At 36.0% G+C, this 15,690-nt stretch overlaps 1 protein-coding gene across 2 annotated transcripts in view; it reads right to left on the minus strand.

Moving 5' to 3' along the window:
* Positions 1–15,690, minus strand: part of LOC121295432 (protein transport protein Sec24D-like) — a 42,316-nt gene that overhangs the window by 768 nt on the left and 25,858 nt on the right. The window contains exons 11-22 of one of the 2 annotated variants that reach the window (XM_041220044.1): positions 12,145–12,269; positions 10,450–10,641; positions 9,957–10,050; positions 8,849–8,965; positions 8,319–8,393; positions 6,981–7,077; positions 6,264–6,409; positions 5,861–5,999; positions 4,260–4,378; positions 987–1,166; positions 405–596; positions 4–93 (exon numbers count right to left, since the gene is read on the minus strand). In XM_041220044.1, the coding sequence (XP_041075978.1) occupies positions 4–93; positions 405–596; positions 987–1,166; positions 4,260–4,378; positions 5,861–5,999; positions 6,264–6,409; positions 6,981–7,077; positions 8,319–8,393; positions 8,849–8,965; positions 9,957–10,050; positions 10,450–10,641; positions 12,145–12,269 (1,566 nt within the window). Of the gene's footprint in view, positions 1–3; positions 94–404; positions 597–986; positions 1,167–4,259; positions 4,379–5,860; positions 6,000–6,263; positions 6,410–6,980; positions 7,078–8,318; positions 8,490–8,848; positions 8,966–9,956; positions 10,051–10,449; positions 10,642–12,144; positions 12,270–15,690 lie in introns of both variants that reach the window. The other variant, XM_041220037.1, reaches the window with a different exon arrangement.

Consider the following 15,690-nt stretch of genomic DNA (forward strand, 5'->3'; position numbering starts at 1 on the left):
TACCTTCATTGAATGAGGCCTCTGGCGGTGTATGTTGTCAATAATTGACCTGAGCTTTTTCGAGTAGGGGTTGTCCAGCTCTAGAAGTGTCGTCTGCAAAATAAAATTAGTTTACTTCACAACATCACAAAAACATAGATACATAGCAAATGCTTACAATCAAGTCATAGGACATTGAGCTGGGCTAAAATATTTTTATATTATTTATGTATCTTGACACATTTTTCTTACGTTATACTACTTTATCTTTTAAAAAAAAAAATTGTAATACTATATTTACAGATAGTTTATTCAGTTCCTTCGATTAAAAAAAGATGAAATTAGAGATTACCAATCCTATTTAATACTGATAATTCACATTGCGTAATGCTAAAGACTGTACATATTTAGCGCTGTTCACTTACTGCCTCTGTGTTAATATGTGCAAATGAAGGTACATTGAAGATGCTCTGAATGGCCTCTGGAGGGGAGGTCAGCCCCAGCCACAAGAACATATGCTTGCCATTCTCAAGTAGGAAGATTCCTCCCTCAGACAGGCGCTCTTCTGAACATCGGACAGCAGAGGGCATCACATCGCTGTTCACATCAATGTTGTGCTGTGAAAGCAGTAACAGAGACAGTTTAGTATACTTACTACTTCTCGGTTGAACGTTATTTCAATTTGCAAGGAACAAATATGGGTATGAAACGGATATATTATTTCTGTTTTAATTTGTATAGCATTTCAGTAACAGTCTTCATTTTTCAAACAGTGCCAAGGATTATAGATGTACTTACATTTCTGAAGTCTTCTACAAATAATGGTGATCTATATTCTCCAACATTATTAAAGCAATACTGTGTATTTTTCATAATAAACTAGTTTATTCTATGGTCTACAGTATTTCCCTGTGCATTTTGTCAGTTGACATAGAAACCAGAAACTGTCCCTTATTCTTTAAACAAAATGTTGGCAATTCTTGCCTTAAACAAAAGTGCTTACTTACAACAGGTATAAGCCTTGGGTAGAAGAAAGCCTGGGAATCAGCAACATCCATGGACATCACCAACTGTCTCTGATAAGCTCTTTCATCTATAGAAATTTCTGGGCTACCCACCAGGGGATAGCTCTTCATCAGGCAGTTCATGTAGACTGGAAAGACTTTCATAGCATCTGGAAGAATCAGCTAAAGAAACAATTGAAGAATTTAGAAGAGGATGATGATCAGATAAATTACCGAGCATATTTATTGTTTATTGGTAATCTGACCCCTTCCTTCACAAGTTTAACTGAGGGATAAATGAGAGTGAAACTGAACCAGAAAAAATGAATACACCATTCTACTAGAAATAATTACCAAGAACACATGTGTTTTATATAAATGTAATTGCTAAACAACATTACATTTACAATAACATGCATACAGTGGATACTACAAATTAATTTACAGCACTGGAAAACAACAGTCATAGTACAGTACTGTAATGTATTCAAGAAGCAGTGAAAAACGCACTGAAACAAAAAACAGTACACCTATAACTGTAAAATGTACTGCAAAAAAAATAATTGTATTATACATACAAAGTGCCAGTGCACATGATAAAAGCAGTATTGTGGCTACCACATGCTTTTATCAAAATATCGTCTGCGCTACAGAAACCTTTAACTTTGTTCAGTTAGTTAAAACCTACACAGTAAAGCAATAAACTAAAATATCAATAGGTTACAGTTCAGTAGTTACTGATGTGCGCATCACTGCTGATTTGTAGTTGTTTTTAACCCAGGCGCATGTTGCGGGAAACATACATGAGAGTTAATAACAAGCAATATAGTGCTAGTATAACAGAATACAGATGGGGTTGGAAAACGCACATGAAGGTTATATATAGTATTTTATAATAGAATAGTTACAGTGCCGAACAACAATCAAAAGGGAGTGACAGATAAAACGGGTGCTGACTGTAGTAACAAACATTATTTTACACATAAATCACATATTTTTATAACAGCCTTTTTTTGCTACTACACTTAATTTAAATGCTGTTCCAACGCTGATTTTCGTGAAATATTATGTCACCTATTATATTTAAAACGTCTGATTACGTTTTCAAACATTTCAAAGCAGAAACCACAAGATTAATTTTCTACAGTACAATCTTGTAATCCAAAATGCTATAGCAAGTGTTGAGAAGAGCGATTTATCTTCTGAATGGCATAAAGAGGAAATCTGACATATGCTTTTGTGTCTGACATGTGATCTACAGTTTTCATCTTAAATTACTGTTGATGATTGATGGACTACAAATAAGAAAACATAACTGTGGCCTGAGTTCACTGTACACCTGATGTATTATTATTTTCATACATCAAAAAAAAAACCATCACAAAGTGATTAGGCACCTGGAAACAGCAGAAACTTTTCATTTATAGTGTTGTCTTTGGAATATCTGGATATCTGAATACTGATGTACTGAAAAAAAAAAATGCATACGATGAACAAAAAATTCAGAAGAACTGGTGGAGAACATGGTCAATCCTCTGTTAAATTAGGTACTTAGCTTCAGTGGAAACAGTTTTACACAACTGAGCCATACCACAATATATACAGTGCCTTGCAACAGTATTCAGACACTCTCACGGTTTTCACATTTTGTTGCTTTAAAGCTTGCAGTCATGACACTTTGAAGTAATTAATACGTGTTATATACACACAACCTACTCCACACATTCAAATCAAAAACAAAAAGAAAAAAGTAAATAGATAATTAATATAAAATTTTAAAAAAGTCATGATTGCCTAAGTATTCAAACCCTTTGCTGTGGCCTAAATTAATTCAGGTGCACAAAATGACCTTAACGAGCCACACAATTAGTTTTTGCTGACATTTACTGTAACTTATCTTACCCTTAGAAGTCTTCATTTTGAGAATTCAAGTTTTGAATAATATATTACATTTAAAAAAAGGTGTATGCATCATTTTGTAATTTCACAAAATGGGACACAGTATGAAGGGTCTGAATACTTTTGCAAGGCACTGTAGATATGACTATTGACACATGGTAGCTCTGAATATGTTGTACTAAATATATTAATTAGATTTTAATAACTCTATGAAAACTGATAAAAGAAAATGGTAATTAGTGTGTTTTGTTTATTATTATTATTATTATCAGCAGATCATCTTGCTAAAAAAGGAGCCGTTGGATCATCTTGCTATCTTGCTATCCTTTTCTGTCAACAGATACCCACACCCCCCATTAAATGACCTAACTTCATATAAACTGACTTATAAGCTAACCTTTACATTAGCTAACTCTTTAAGAAGCCACAAGGACACATTTCTACCTCACTTCTACTATAACAGTCTTTTATCCCAACGAATGATCTAGCAAGAAAGGTATGCATCAGTTAACTCTGTCTGATAGCTTCAGCTAAAATCACCTGGCATTTCTTTTAACTTGGACTTTTTTCATTATACTTGTTAGTTCAAAGGCTCATGCTGCCACACTAAATATGGAAATTAATGGTTTCAGCTCTAGCTCTATAATATTACACCAAGCCTTTGGCCTTACAAGGCTGCAAAAGATTATTTAACAAAAAAAAAAAAAAAAAAAAAAAAAAAAACAAATACAAATAAAAAAAAAAAAAGAGCTAGAAATGTTTTTACATTTCTTATACAAGTCTCACAAGCTATAATGGGGTTGAAATCCCACAGCTAGAAACTGATTTTGTTACAATCATTGTACATACTGTACAAGTCTTGCAATACCAAGCTAAGTAACAAACACATATAAAAACATTGCTATGGCGACAAGCTAACTTACATGTTCAATGTAATATGGTACTATGTCGTACTAGTGCAAAATATCTACAAACGACATTCTGTCAGGTTCCAGGGTTTAATAGCACTGGCCTGGGGATATATTGGGAAGGTGATTGGTACTTTGTAATTATGTACCATTGAAGCCATTGGGTATCAGAAATCAGAAAGCCATGACAGGCAGTGACTATAGATTCATAAGGCCATCTACAATGTATACAAGGGTAAAATTAGACAAAATCTTGTAAATAGACACCAAAGAATCATATTATAAATACAAGTGTACATTCTTGTGGGACAATAATCCTATTTTTTTTTTTTTTTTTTTTTTTTTTTAATATTAAACAGTGTTTAAGATTTCTGTTATAGTCATGTCATTCAGCATTTTGCTATTTTTAAAATTATGCTGTTAGAATAATACACCTTACAGAGCTCATGGTACTATTGGTAGCTTGTACCTGGCTGGCTGAGGAGGGGCTGGCACAGTGCTTCCTGTAACAGGCCAGCATGTGTGCAGTCTGATTAACCAGGATCTCTCTCACTGTCTTCAGAGGCTGGTTCAACATGGCTCTGTAGGCTTCAGTGAAGAAATTCAGAAACAACAAGTTATTTACAGAACAGTCAAACGATACCATAACACTTCATTCATTTACAATGCCCATTTCTTTACAAATGTAAATATCTGCTAGCTGTGCAAGGTACTGTATACTATGTTATAGAACTTCATCACTAAAATGTATGCCACTTAATTTCTTAAACAGTCCTTAAAAGAGGCTGCAGAAATTAAAGGGTTCCGAATATATGAAAACCTGGAACTAGGATCCAAAACGACTTTCTGCTCCACAAATATGAAAACATTTTGTACAAACACACCTAAAATGGATACATTAAGTGAACCAACAATAAGAAAATACATAGAACAAATACAGGGACTCTCAAAAGTAAGGAGGTCCCAGAGTTGGTTAGTACATTTCCTGACCAAAACTACATCATGAAGACGAAGGAAAATTCAAAGCAAATCCGGAATAAGGTTCTTCAAAAGCACCAATCAGGGGTAGGATATAAGAACATTTCCAAGGCATTGAATATCTCCCGGAGCACAGTAAAATCCATTATTAAGAAATGGAGAGAATATGTGAATCGTCTAGAACAGGCCGTCCTCAAAAACTGAGTATCCAGGTGAGAAGGGCACTAGTCAGGGAGGCCACCAAGAGGTCTATGGCAACTCTAAAGGAGCTACAGTCTTCCATGGCTGAGCTGGGAGACACTGTGCATACGGCAACAATAGCCCGGGTGCTTCACAAAATGAAGCTAACACCGCACATCATCTTGAGAACACCATCCCTACCGTGAAGCATGGTGGTGGCAGCATCATGCTATGGGGATGCTTCTCTGCATCATGGCCTGGAAAGCTCGTGAAGATTCATCTTCCAGCAGGACAATCACCACAAACATACAGCCAAAGCCACACTGGAGTGGCTTAAAAACAAAAAGGTCAATGTTGTGGAGTGGCCCAGTCAAAGCCCGGACCTCAATCCAATTGAGAATATGTGGAAAGAGTTGAAAATTGCTGTTCACCTAAGTTCCCATCCAACTTGATGGAGAGTGAGCAATTTTGAAAAGAAGAATGGGCAAAAATTGCAGTGTCCAGATGTGCAAAGCTGGTAGAGTCTTATCCAAATAGACACACCTTGCTGCCAAAGGTGCCTCTACCAAATATTGGCTCAATGGAGTGAATACTTATGCAATCAATTATTTTCTGTTTTACATTTGTAATTTAATTTAGAACAATTTGTAGATTTTATTTTTCACTTTGACATTATGGACTTTTTTTTGTGTTGATCAGTGGCAAGAATTCCTAATTAAATCCATTTTGATTCCATGTTGTAACACAGTAAATGTGGGAAAGTCCAAAGGGGGGTGGGGGTGGGGGTGGGGTTAATACTTTTGAGAGCCACTGTATACAGAAATCTAAAGGAAAAACATTCAGTCTAACATGGCAATTTATGGCTCTATATTGTTATATATACGACCGCAACTTATGTTCATACTGGGTTACCTGTTTTGGCAAAGAAATTGATAAGGGCATCTGTCTCACAACTCTTATATAGGTCAGCAAGCTGGGAGCTGCAGTTCAAACCCAGGTTGTGGATACGCAGTCGTCTTTGGCCACCAACAGTTGTGTACAGCAAAGCACACTGTGAAAAAGGGTATAGCATGTACCAAATGCATGGCCCATATAGCTGACACTAAATTTAAACTAAAACTAGTTCACAAGCATTTATAACCTGAAAGAGATCCACTTCGATAAAAATAACATTAGACTGTCTAAGTGAGAGAAGAAACAACATCTTAAATGCCAACAGTTACTTAAAGGTAGTTACACATGTGTTGAGTAAAACTTATTTCACTAAATGTTGATGCAGATGTAACTATATACTGTACTGTAATAACAAAAGTACCTGCATTAAGGCTCCAGTATCCTCACTGAGCTTGTCATCATGTTTGAACTCCACAGTTACTGCTTTATCACAGTCCACTGCTGCCATCTCAACATCTGTGGTGTTGTTCATATATATGGCACCAAAAAAATCAGTTGCTCTGAATCCTAAAATGACAAATGTGAATAAAAAATGTTAAATACAAATCTAAACTCATTATAAATGGTGACTCAAATGTTTTATTTTGTTGCAGAATCAATACTTTTAAAGCACATTAAGCCAAAACTGAGATTATTATCATTTACTATGTATTATTATGCATAAGACTGGTATGCATTACAAATACTGCAGCTATATAAACAAGTATAATTATAAAGCTGTTTAAGATGTATGTTCTTTGTAATTGTTAACATAGACAACTACCATTTTTTCTCTAGTAATGGTGGTCCCCTATGAAAGGCGCTATATAAAATAAAGATTATTATTATTAGTAGTATTATTATTATTATTATTTACATTATGGTTGATCTTGCTAATAGAAATCACCAAAATACAACATACGCTCAATTCAATCTATACAACCTGTATACACTGTTGCACTATATGTTTGTACCATATGTGAGAATACCATTATTCATGCACTATCACAATTAATAATACATATTTGATTCATAGATATGGCATTATCTTCACACCAAAGTGAGAAAACAGTGCACGGATATATAGCAGGATCAGTACCTGTGCTTGTCCGGACCCGCATGATTGCATCAAATCCTATCCTTTTCTCAACATCTTTTCTTAGGTCACTCAAAAAATGATGGCCATCAGACTGAATCTGTGAGAAAATATATATATATATATATATATATATATATATATATATATATATATATATATATATATATATATATATACACACACACACACACACACACACACACACACACACACACACACACACACACACACACACACACACACACACACACACACACAAGAAGGCAGCACACTGTAATATAAACTCTATTGCCCTTAGATGTAGTTTTTACATAATCCATTACAAATAACGCAATTAATAAATTGCTTAATTCATTAATGTATTTGTGACAGGGTAAGGTAGGGAGGCCAGGTGGTCCAGTGTTTAAATGAAAGGGCTTGATACCAGAAGGTGGCCGGTTCAAATCCTGGCTCAGCCACTATTTCACTGTGTGTGACCCTGAGCAAGTCACTTAACCTCCTTGTGCTCCGTCCTTTGGATGAGACGTAAAACCAAGGTCCTATTGTAAGTAACTTAGCAGCAGCAGTTGATGATAGATAGTTCACCCCCTAGTTTCTGTAAATCACTTTGGATAAAGAGGTCTACTAAATCACTAATTAATAAATTAATTAATACTAATTCCCTGCTGGTGAAGTCCGGCCTCCTGACCGGTGGTCACGCCGTGTTCACTATCTCTGCTTCACCTCACAGAGCCATTATCTGACACATCTGCCAACTAGTGATAGGTGTGTCACTGATTCTAGGGGTGGAGCTTGGCACATAAGGGGAATGTGCAGGTAACAGACAGAAGGTGAAAGGAGCCAGCTGAAGTACACAGCACTCTGTTGTTACATTATTATTGTTGCAGTACAAGGATTAAAACCTGTCTCAACAAACCCTTGTATGCTGTGCTCAACTCGACTCCTACCCGTTGGAAGACCACCTCGGCTTCAAAGGGACACTCACCCTTTTCTTTCTTTTGTGTTATAAACACATTTTCTTTTGTTAGTTTTGTTTAGTTTTGACTGTTCACAAAGTGAACACATTGTAAATACGGGCTGTGGCTTACGTCCCACAAATAAGCTAGTCCCACAGTATTGATTAATTGAAATGATTAAACGACATATTGTAAACTACATTTAATCAATGGTTGTTTAGTATGCCCTCTTTACCAATATTAAGTATTACATTTGTACTACTAGTTTAAACTAGTATCTTGTGTAGTTTTTGTACATGCAGTTGCAATGGAAGCTAACTTATTTTCTATTTCACCAAAAAATGCCATTTTGGTAAGTGACTTGACTACCAGCTTTCTGTACCTGGAAGTTGTTGTATTTGTAAAGGGATCCTCCTGTATGCATTGGGATGTCACCCAGTGTGGCCACATCCACAAACTGGTTAGGGAAAAGGAACAGGTCAACACAGCAGCTGTTTGCCACACACTCCTTGACCAGACTCTCATAAACACCCTTCTGGGGTTGGAACAGGGTCTTCAGGGAAATAAAACATTTTAAAGAACATGTACATTTTTTTCTTCAAATATATTTACAGTATAGGTTTTAATACTGATGAGCCTAATTGTATTTAAAATATTTATTTTCACGCTGTGAATTGTTATAAAGGTCTTTACTATTTCACAATAGATACGTTTTTCCTTTGCTGAAGTAAAATTTACTAAGAAACAAATAACAAAACATCTTGGAATATAAAGTGATAACAGCATAAGCAAACAGTTAAAGTCACTGGATAATCATGGTTTTACATTTCTATAACAACACGTAGCTCATGGATTAAACTACACCTGACACAAACTCCTCAGATCAGAAGTAAAGCTCTACATTTCTCATACCTTTTCTTTCTCTGTGTTCACCAGCTTCCTGTCATCCCTGTTCTTCAGTTTCCCAGGTGCTTCAGCTGTGGGAATGGATGACTGGAAGATGAAGAGTTTGCCACTGCACTCTGCAGCCTATTGCAGAAGAAAAGATCAACAGTAAATATATACTATATTTCTTCTTCATTGTTATCAGAATTCGAATTGGGGTACTTTGAATTCTTACAAACCATAGAGTTTTACCTTAAAATAAAGTTTTTTTATACTAGTACATATTATTTCTCAGCTGCCACTAAGTAGCTTCTGACAACTCAGAGATTTGCTAAGTCTTAAGAAAAGCTTCCCCTACGGTAGGAGAAATATTTTTCTAATGACCTTTTATTCACATTCTCTTTAACTTAGCCCAGCTTTGTGTAGATTAGTTACCACATCTTCAGAACCACTTGTCTGGTTTTAACTATGCAAGGATATTTGTTTTGCCATGCTATTTTACATTATGCGCATCAATGTCAGTAATCGTGGCCTACTGTTTTTTTTATTAACCTAACACCTGTAAAGTGTTATTTATATCCCTGGTGAGGTATGTTGCCGACATTTTTCAAAACATCTTAAATGTTTCACCTAACAGGTGCAGAATATATGAGGCACACCAAATAAAGTAAATAACTATAGCAGAATAGCATACTGTACTTATATTTATGATGGATCAAATATGTTTCCTGTTAATATGCATTACAGTAAACAATGTGTTATAATGAAATGAGTGAATGACGGAATGTACAATATCTGCAAGCCATCAATAGGACAATTGAAAGAATTTCTACAGTATTTGCAGCTGCAGAAAACTGTTAAACTAAAACCTTGACCAAACATCCTGTAATTGTGAGAGCTCAAAGAAGTAATTATTCCAGGGTAATCTTTCTGCATCAAATTATGTTTGTGGTATAGGATCACAAGATGGCACTACACTGTAACCCATATGCTATTGCTCTTAAAATGAAGTTTACAATCTACCATCAAACTGCTCTACTTAGTTGAAAACAGTCACACAAAATGAAGTCGCAAAATTTGGTTTTGCCCTAATAAGGATTTTTCCTTTCCCTTTACCAAACAGTGGCTTTCTAACCTTCAATGCTTCCATGCCAGCCTGGATGACAGGGGCAAAAACAGTCTCGCTCTCATTGGTGTCAGCAAACATCTCTGGAATCTGGTCCAAGAGACTACAGACAAGGAGGAAAAGCATTAAGAACTACAAGGAAGCAGGCTTCAAATCACGCACCTTTTCTGCAATCAGAAAGTTAATAGCTATTCACAAAATAAATCAACTACTAAGTGAGAGCGAATGTGTTATAAAAATAATATTTCTACTATAGCTTACACTTTGCTGGAGTAATTATAACATCGTAATTGTGTTTTTTTTTTTTTTTTTTTTTTTTCATAAACCTGAATATATTGTAATAGTTAAAAGAATAAATGTACTGTGCTGCAAAATGTGATTTATAACAAAAGTTTTATTCACTCATCTTTTTTCAAAAGGTTTCACAGTTGAAAAATCCAAACTGGATAAAGACTGAGCGATACATACAATAAATAAATAAGCTAATAATATAGATCCCTACTTGTTGATAACCGATTGTGATTCTTGAAAGTCCACAAGAAAGCCGTCAAGCAGAGGCACAAACATCTCAGACACATCTGAAACCACCAACATCTGGGGCTGGGCCAAGTTGCTCTTTACATTGTAGAAGTGGAGAATCTTGTTGTAGGTAACAAATCCAACTTTAATTACAGACTTCTCTGCTTGCTCCTCCCTGAAAGGAAGAAGACAAAAACAATGACATCCTGAAAAAAGCTATCTAACATCCTATTATAAAGAGCTTTTTAGGCTACAACATTTAACAACAGATTGAGCCAAATTACTTAAACTTATAATAAATGAATTGTTTGTCAAAGATTGGCCTGTTGTATCTGGTTCGAGTAATTTGTTTAAGCACTGCAGTTTTAAAGCATGAAATCAGCAGTGACATTGCGATCCTCACACCACAGCATGCAGTAAAAGTGAACAGTTCAAGAAGCAGTGGACACTAAAAAGCACAGTTAACAAAAATGTAAACAAGCCTGCTTACTACTTTCATTTGCAGGACTCTATCTCCCGTCATCAGACTGTCTTAAAATTGTTAATTACTTCATAGTCACAAAATGTCATGTGTCACAGTGCGCAAGCCCCCATCTCTTAAATTCAGCAAAGCATTAGTTTAACGTATGCACTTTTACTTTTAAAAATGCTTAGGGCCTAACAAAGACATTCTACACTTTGGCTGCTTACTGTGGATCCTAATGTTGTTATTATTTATATATCTACTTCCACCAGAACAATTGGAAACCACAACCATTAATGATTTCTATGCCTGACACAATGTTTTCCATATCTAAATTTCTGTGATGATGAAGAAACTATGTGAACACAGCTGTGTTTAATAAATTGGTATTTTCTGGCAAGAAAACATAAACTTTTTAAAAAGAAAAGTTTTGTTTACGCTCATCATAGTTAATACTATACATAAGGATGGATGTCCAGCATACAGAAACTATAATCCTAGTGTAACTGTAATCATGATGAAATTTCACTTTCAGCCAAATGTTTACTATCTGGATCAATAATGTCTTCATACCATACAACTTAGTTTTGTAAATGCATGCAGAAATGTGCAATTTTGAAACAATAAGGATTCACATCTTAATACATGTCTAGGTCAGGAGATTAAAGCTGTCTACAAATAGTTCAACACACACAAAAAGCACTTTAAACATGGTATAGTTGTATAATTATAAAAGAAAAAAAACTGCTGTGAAATAAATACTCTTGCACAAAAAAGTATTTCTATCATTATTTAGAAAAACTACATTAGACAGAACTGTATTCATACAATTGTTTATACAATGCTGTAAGTCACACCATCCGCAACTGAGCCCACAACCTCTGTCTAAAACTGCACAGATATCTGCACTGTAAACTGTTATATCCAAAGCGTTGCACAAATGAAATAATGGAGCATCACCACTCAGTAACCTCAGGAGTGAGTGCACCGCTTTATTATGCTGCTAATGTTTTGTAACGGTTTTAAATGTTTATTGGACAACACCAGTAATGGAACTTAACTGAAAGAATCCTAGAATTTAATTCAGAAAATTATCTAATACAGCTGTTTATCAAATATTACCCCAGACACTGAATGGTATAGAAGCCATATTAGGGCAGAGGTTAATGTGACGGTCGCCAACAGGACAGAAACAAAACTGAAATAGAATATTACCTCGGAAGTTTACCCAGCAGTGTTTTCAGTTCCTCGCATATCAATTTGACCAGGCCACTCTTAATGTTGCTGTACGACACATCAATCATGAAGATAAAGGCAGGAGGGTTTGCAGGCCTGTTGTTCTGTAAAAATAAAGACATATTACAATCAAAACATCAATGAATGACATGACCAGAAAGCACTCAATAAAGAATAATTATAATTTCCTAATTAATTCTAAATGTAACATTTTTACAAGTGTAAACCAAACTAGGAAAGCGAGTTTTTATAAATAATCTAAAGCCCATGTAACACCAGACATGCTTGTCAAGCATATTTCACTAAGTAGCTCAAATAAAAAAAAAATGTGGGCGTGAAATGATTCACTAGGCTTCACCTGCAATGGAACTTTATTAAGAGAACCATGGATACAACTACGTACAAACTATAACGTTTAACAACACCGATAATGGGACTTAAAGAAATTCAAACATTAAGACACTAACTCAAATGTTTACCAAAGTCACCTCAGTATTACAGCCTTAACAGATCAGAAGTCGCTGTCATGGTTACAAAGACATTCAACATACAGGGTACAGTAAAACCGGCAAATATCAAGTCACTACCTAAAATTATTTCTGAATATCGGATACTGTGGGGGCTGTATTTTTGTCAAATTGTCAAAAAAGATGATTTTCTTGTACGACACTCACGATAGAACTTGACTGTGAGAATTACAGACTACGTATGTGTAACAAGTATAAAGCCAGTATCTTGAAGTGCAAAAAGCCACATGACCACAATATGTCAGCAATTTTAGTCACAAAGTTAAGGTTGCAGTAAGAATTTGTCAAAGGAGTTTCCATAACACAACTACAATTCATGGTTTAAATGGTTTTGGAGTTATTAATGGTTGTATTGGTCTATTTGTAAAGTCATAAAAGCTCCAAACTTAAATATAGATTCAACCAGAAAATATATTTGAACTTTCATGTAGTACTAAAACATAAATATTATGTTAAAGCTATTTCAGTACCACTTTCCAGTAAAATATCAAAAGACATTTGGTGCAAATTAACAATTCACTTTTTAAAAGCCAGTACTAACCCTAACCCTGCATTACCTTCCAAAACAAGTCACAAATCATGCAGAAATGTCATTAAATAGGATTTTGTTTTGAAAGAGGTGTGACTAGTGAACTGCACTGAATCAACAGCTCTGCAGGCTTTGTTTAACCGTTGTGAAGGCTGTGTTTCTAAACATTCATAAACAGCAAGGCGACAAAGCCTGGCCAAGGAAAGACTTGATTTCTTCTCATAAACATTTCCCTGAAAACAAAGAAATCTAGCCAAAACAACTGCTGCAGTTAGTTAGAACAGATTTTGAATGAATGGGGGGGGGGGGGGGGGGGGGGGGGGGGGGGGGGGGGGGGGGGGGGGGGGGGGGGGGGGGGGGGATAAGAGTGAACCACAAAACACAAGCTCAGTAGTGTACCATTACATAAGATTATCCAACTTGATTTGCCCATATTTCTAAAATGCACTGGAATATTAGGAAAATATATACAGTACTGTGCAAAAGTTTTAGGCAGGTGTGAAAAAATGCTGTAAAGTAAGAATGCTTTCAAAAATAGACATGTTAATAGATTATATTTATCAATTAACTAAATGCAAAGTGAGTGAACAGAAGAAAAATCTACATCAAATCCATATTTGGTGTGACCACCCTTTGCCTTCAAAACAGCATCAATTCTTCTAGGTACACTTGCACAAAGTCAGGGATTTTGTAGGCATATAGTGAGGTGTATGATTAAACAATTATACCAATCAGGTGCTAATGAACATCAATTCAATATGTAGGTTGAAACACAATCATTAACTGAAACAGAAACAGCTGTGTAGGAGGAATAAAACTGGGTGAGGAACAGCCAAACTCAGCTAACAAGGTGAGGTTGCTGAAGACAGTTTACTGTCAAAAGTCATACACCATGGCAAGACTGAGCACAGCAACAAGACACAAGGTAGTTATACTGCATCAGCAAGGTCTCTCCCAGGCAGAAATTTCAAGGCAGACAGGGGTTTCCAGATGTGCTGACCAAGCTCTTTTGAAGAAGCATAAAGAAATGGGCAACGTTGAGGACCATAGACGCAGTGGTCAGCAAAGGAAACTTACTGCAGCAGATGAAAGACACATCATGCTTACTTCCCTTCGCAAATCGGAAGATGTCCAGCAATGCCATCAGCTCAGAATTGGCAGAAAACAGTGGGACCCTGGTACACCCCTCTACTGTCCGGAGAAGTCTGGTCAGAAGTGGCCTTCATGGAAGACTTGCGGCCAAAAAGCCATACCTCTGACATGGAAACAAGGCCAAGCGACTCAACTATGTACGAAAACACAGGAACTGGGGTGCAAAAAATGGCAGCAGGTGCTCTGGACTGATGAGTCAAAATTTGAAATATTTGGCTGTAGCAGAAGGCAGTTTGTTTGCCGAAGGGCTGGAGAGCAGTACACGAATGAGTGTCTGCAGGCAACAGTGAAGCATGGTGGAGGTTCCTTGCAAGTTTGGGGCTGCATTTCTGCAAATGGAGTTGGGGATTTGGTCAGAATTAATGGTCTCCTCAATGCTGAGAAGTACAGGCAGATACTTATCCATCATGCAATACCATCAGGGAGGCATCTGATTGGCCCCAAATTTATTCTGCAGCATGACAACGACCCCAAACATACAGCAAAAGTCATTAAGAACTATCTTCAACGTAAAGAAGAACAAGGAGTCCTGGAAGTGATGGTATGGCCCCCACAGAGCCCTGATCTCAACATCATTGAGTCTGTCTGGGATTACATGAAGAGAGAGAAGCAACTGAGGCTGCCTAAATCCACAGAAGAACTGTGGTTAGTTCTCCAAGATGTTTGGGCCAACCTACCTGCCGAGTTCCTTCAAAAACTGTGTGCAAGTGTACCAAGAAGAATTGATGCTGTTTTGAAGGCAAAGGGTGGTCACACCAAATATTGATTTGATGTAGATTTTTCTTCTGTTCACTCACTTTGCATTTTGTTAATTGATAAATATAAACTATTAACATGTCTATTTTTGAAAGCATTCTTACTTTACAGCATTTTTTCACACCTGCCTAAAACTTTTGCACAGTACTATATATATATATATATATATATATATATATATATATATATATATATATATATATATATATATATATATATATATATATAGCTCTGGAAAAAATTAAGAGACCACTGCAAATTTTTCTTAAATCAGCATCTCTACATGTATGGCAGCCATTCCATTCCAGTGTCTGTTGAATTCCAACACAGGCACACCTCATTCTACTGAATGAGGTACTGATTAGGGGATCACCTGAACCAAATCTTATTTAACGAGGAAAAGTATAAAAACCACTCCTGTGGTCATCACTATCCTCTTGCAATAGGACCAGCTGGATGGCAAAACAGTGCTAGTAGTACCTCAAAAGTAATTGGAATCAAAAAATAACTATTGACCATGCCCAAAGAGTTGAAAAGGAAAGTTTTGAGTGAGGAAAAGAA

This window comes from Polyodon spathula, chromosome 2 (assembly GCF_017654505.1).
Source record: "Polyodon spathula isolate WHYD16114869_AA chromosome 2, ASM1765450v1, whole genome shotgun sequence".
NCBI classification, from domain to species: Eukaryota; Metazoa; Chordata; class Actinopteri; order Acipenseriformes; family Polyodontidae; genus Polyodon; species Polyodon spathula.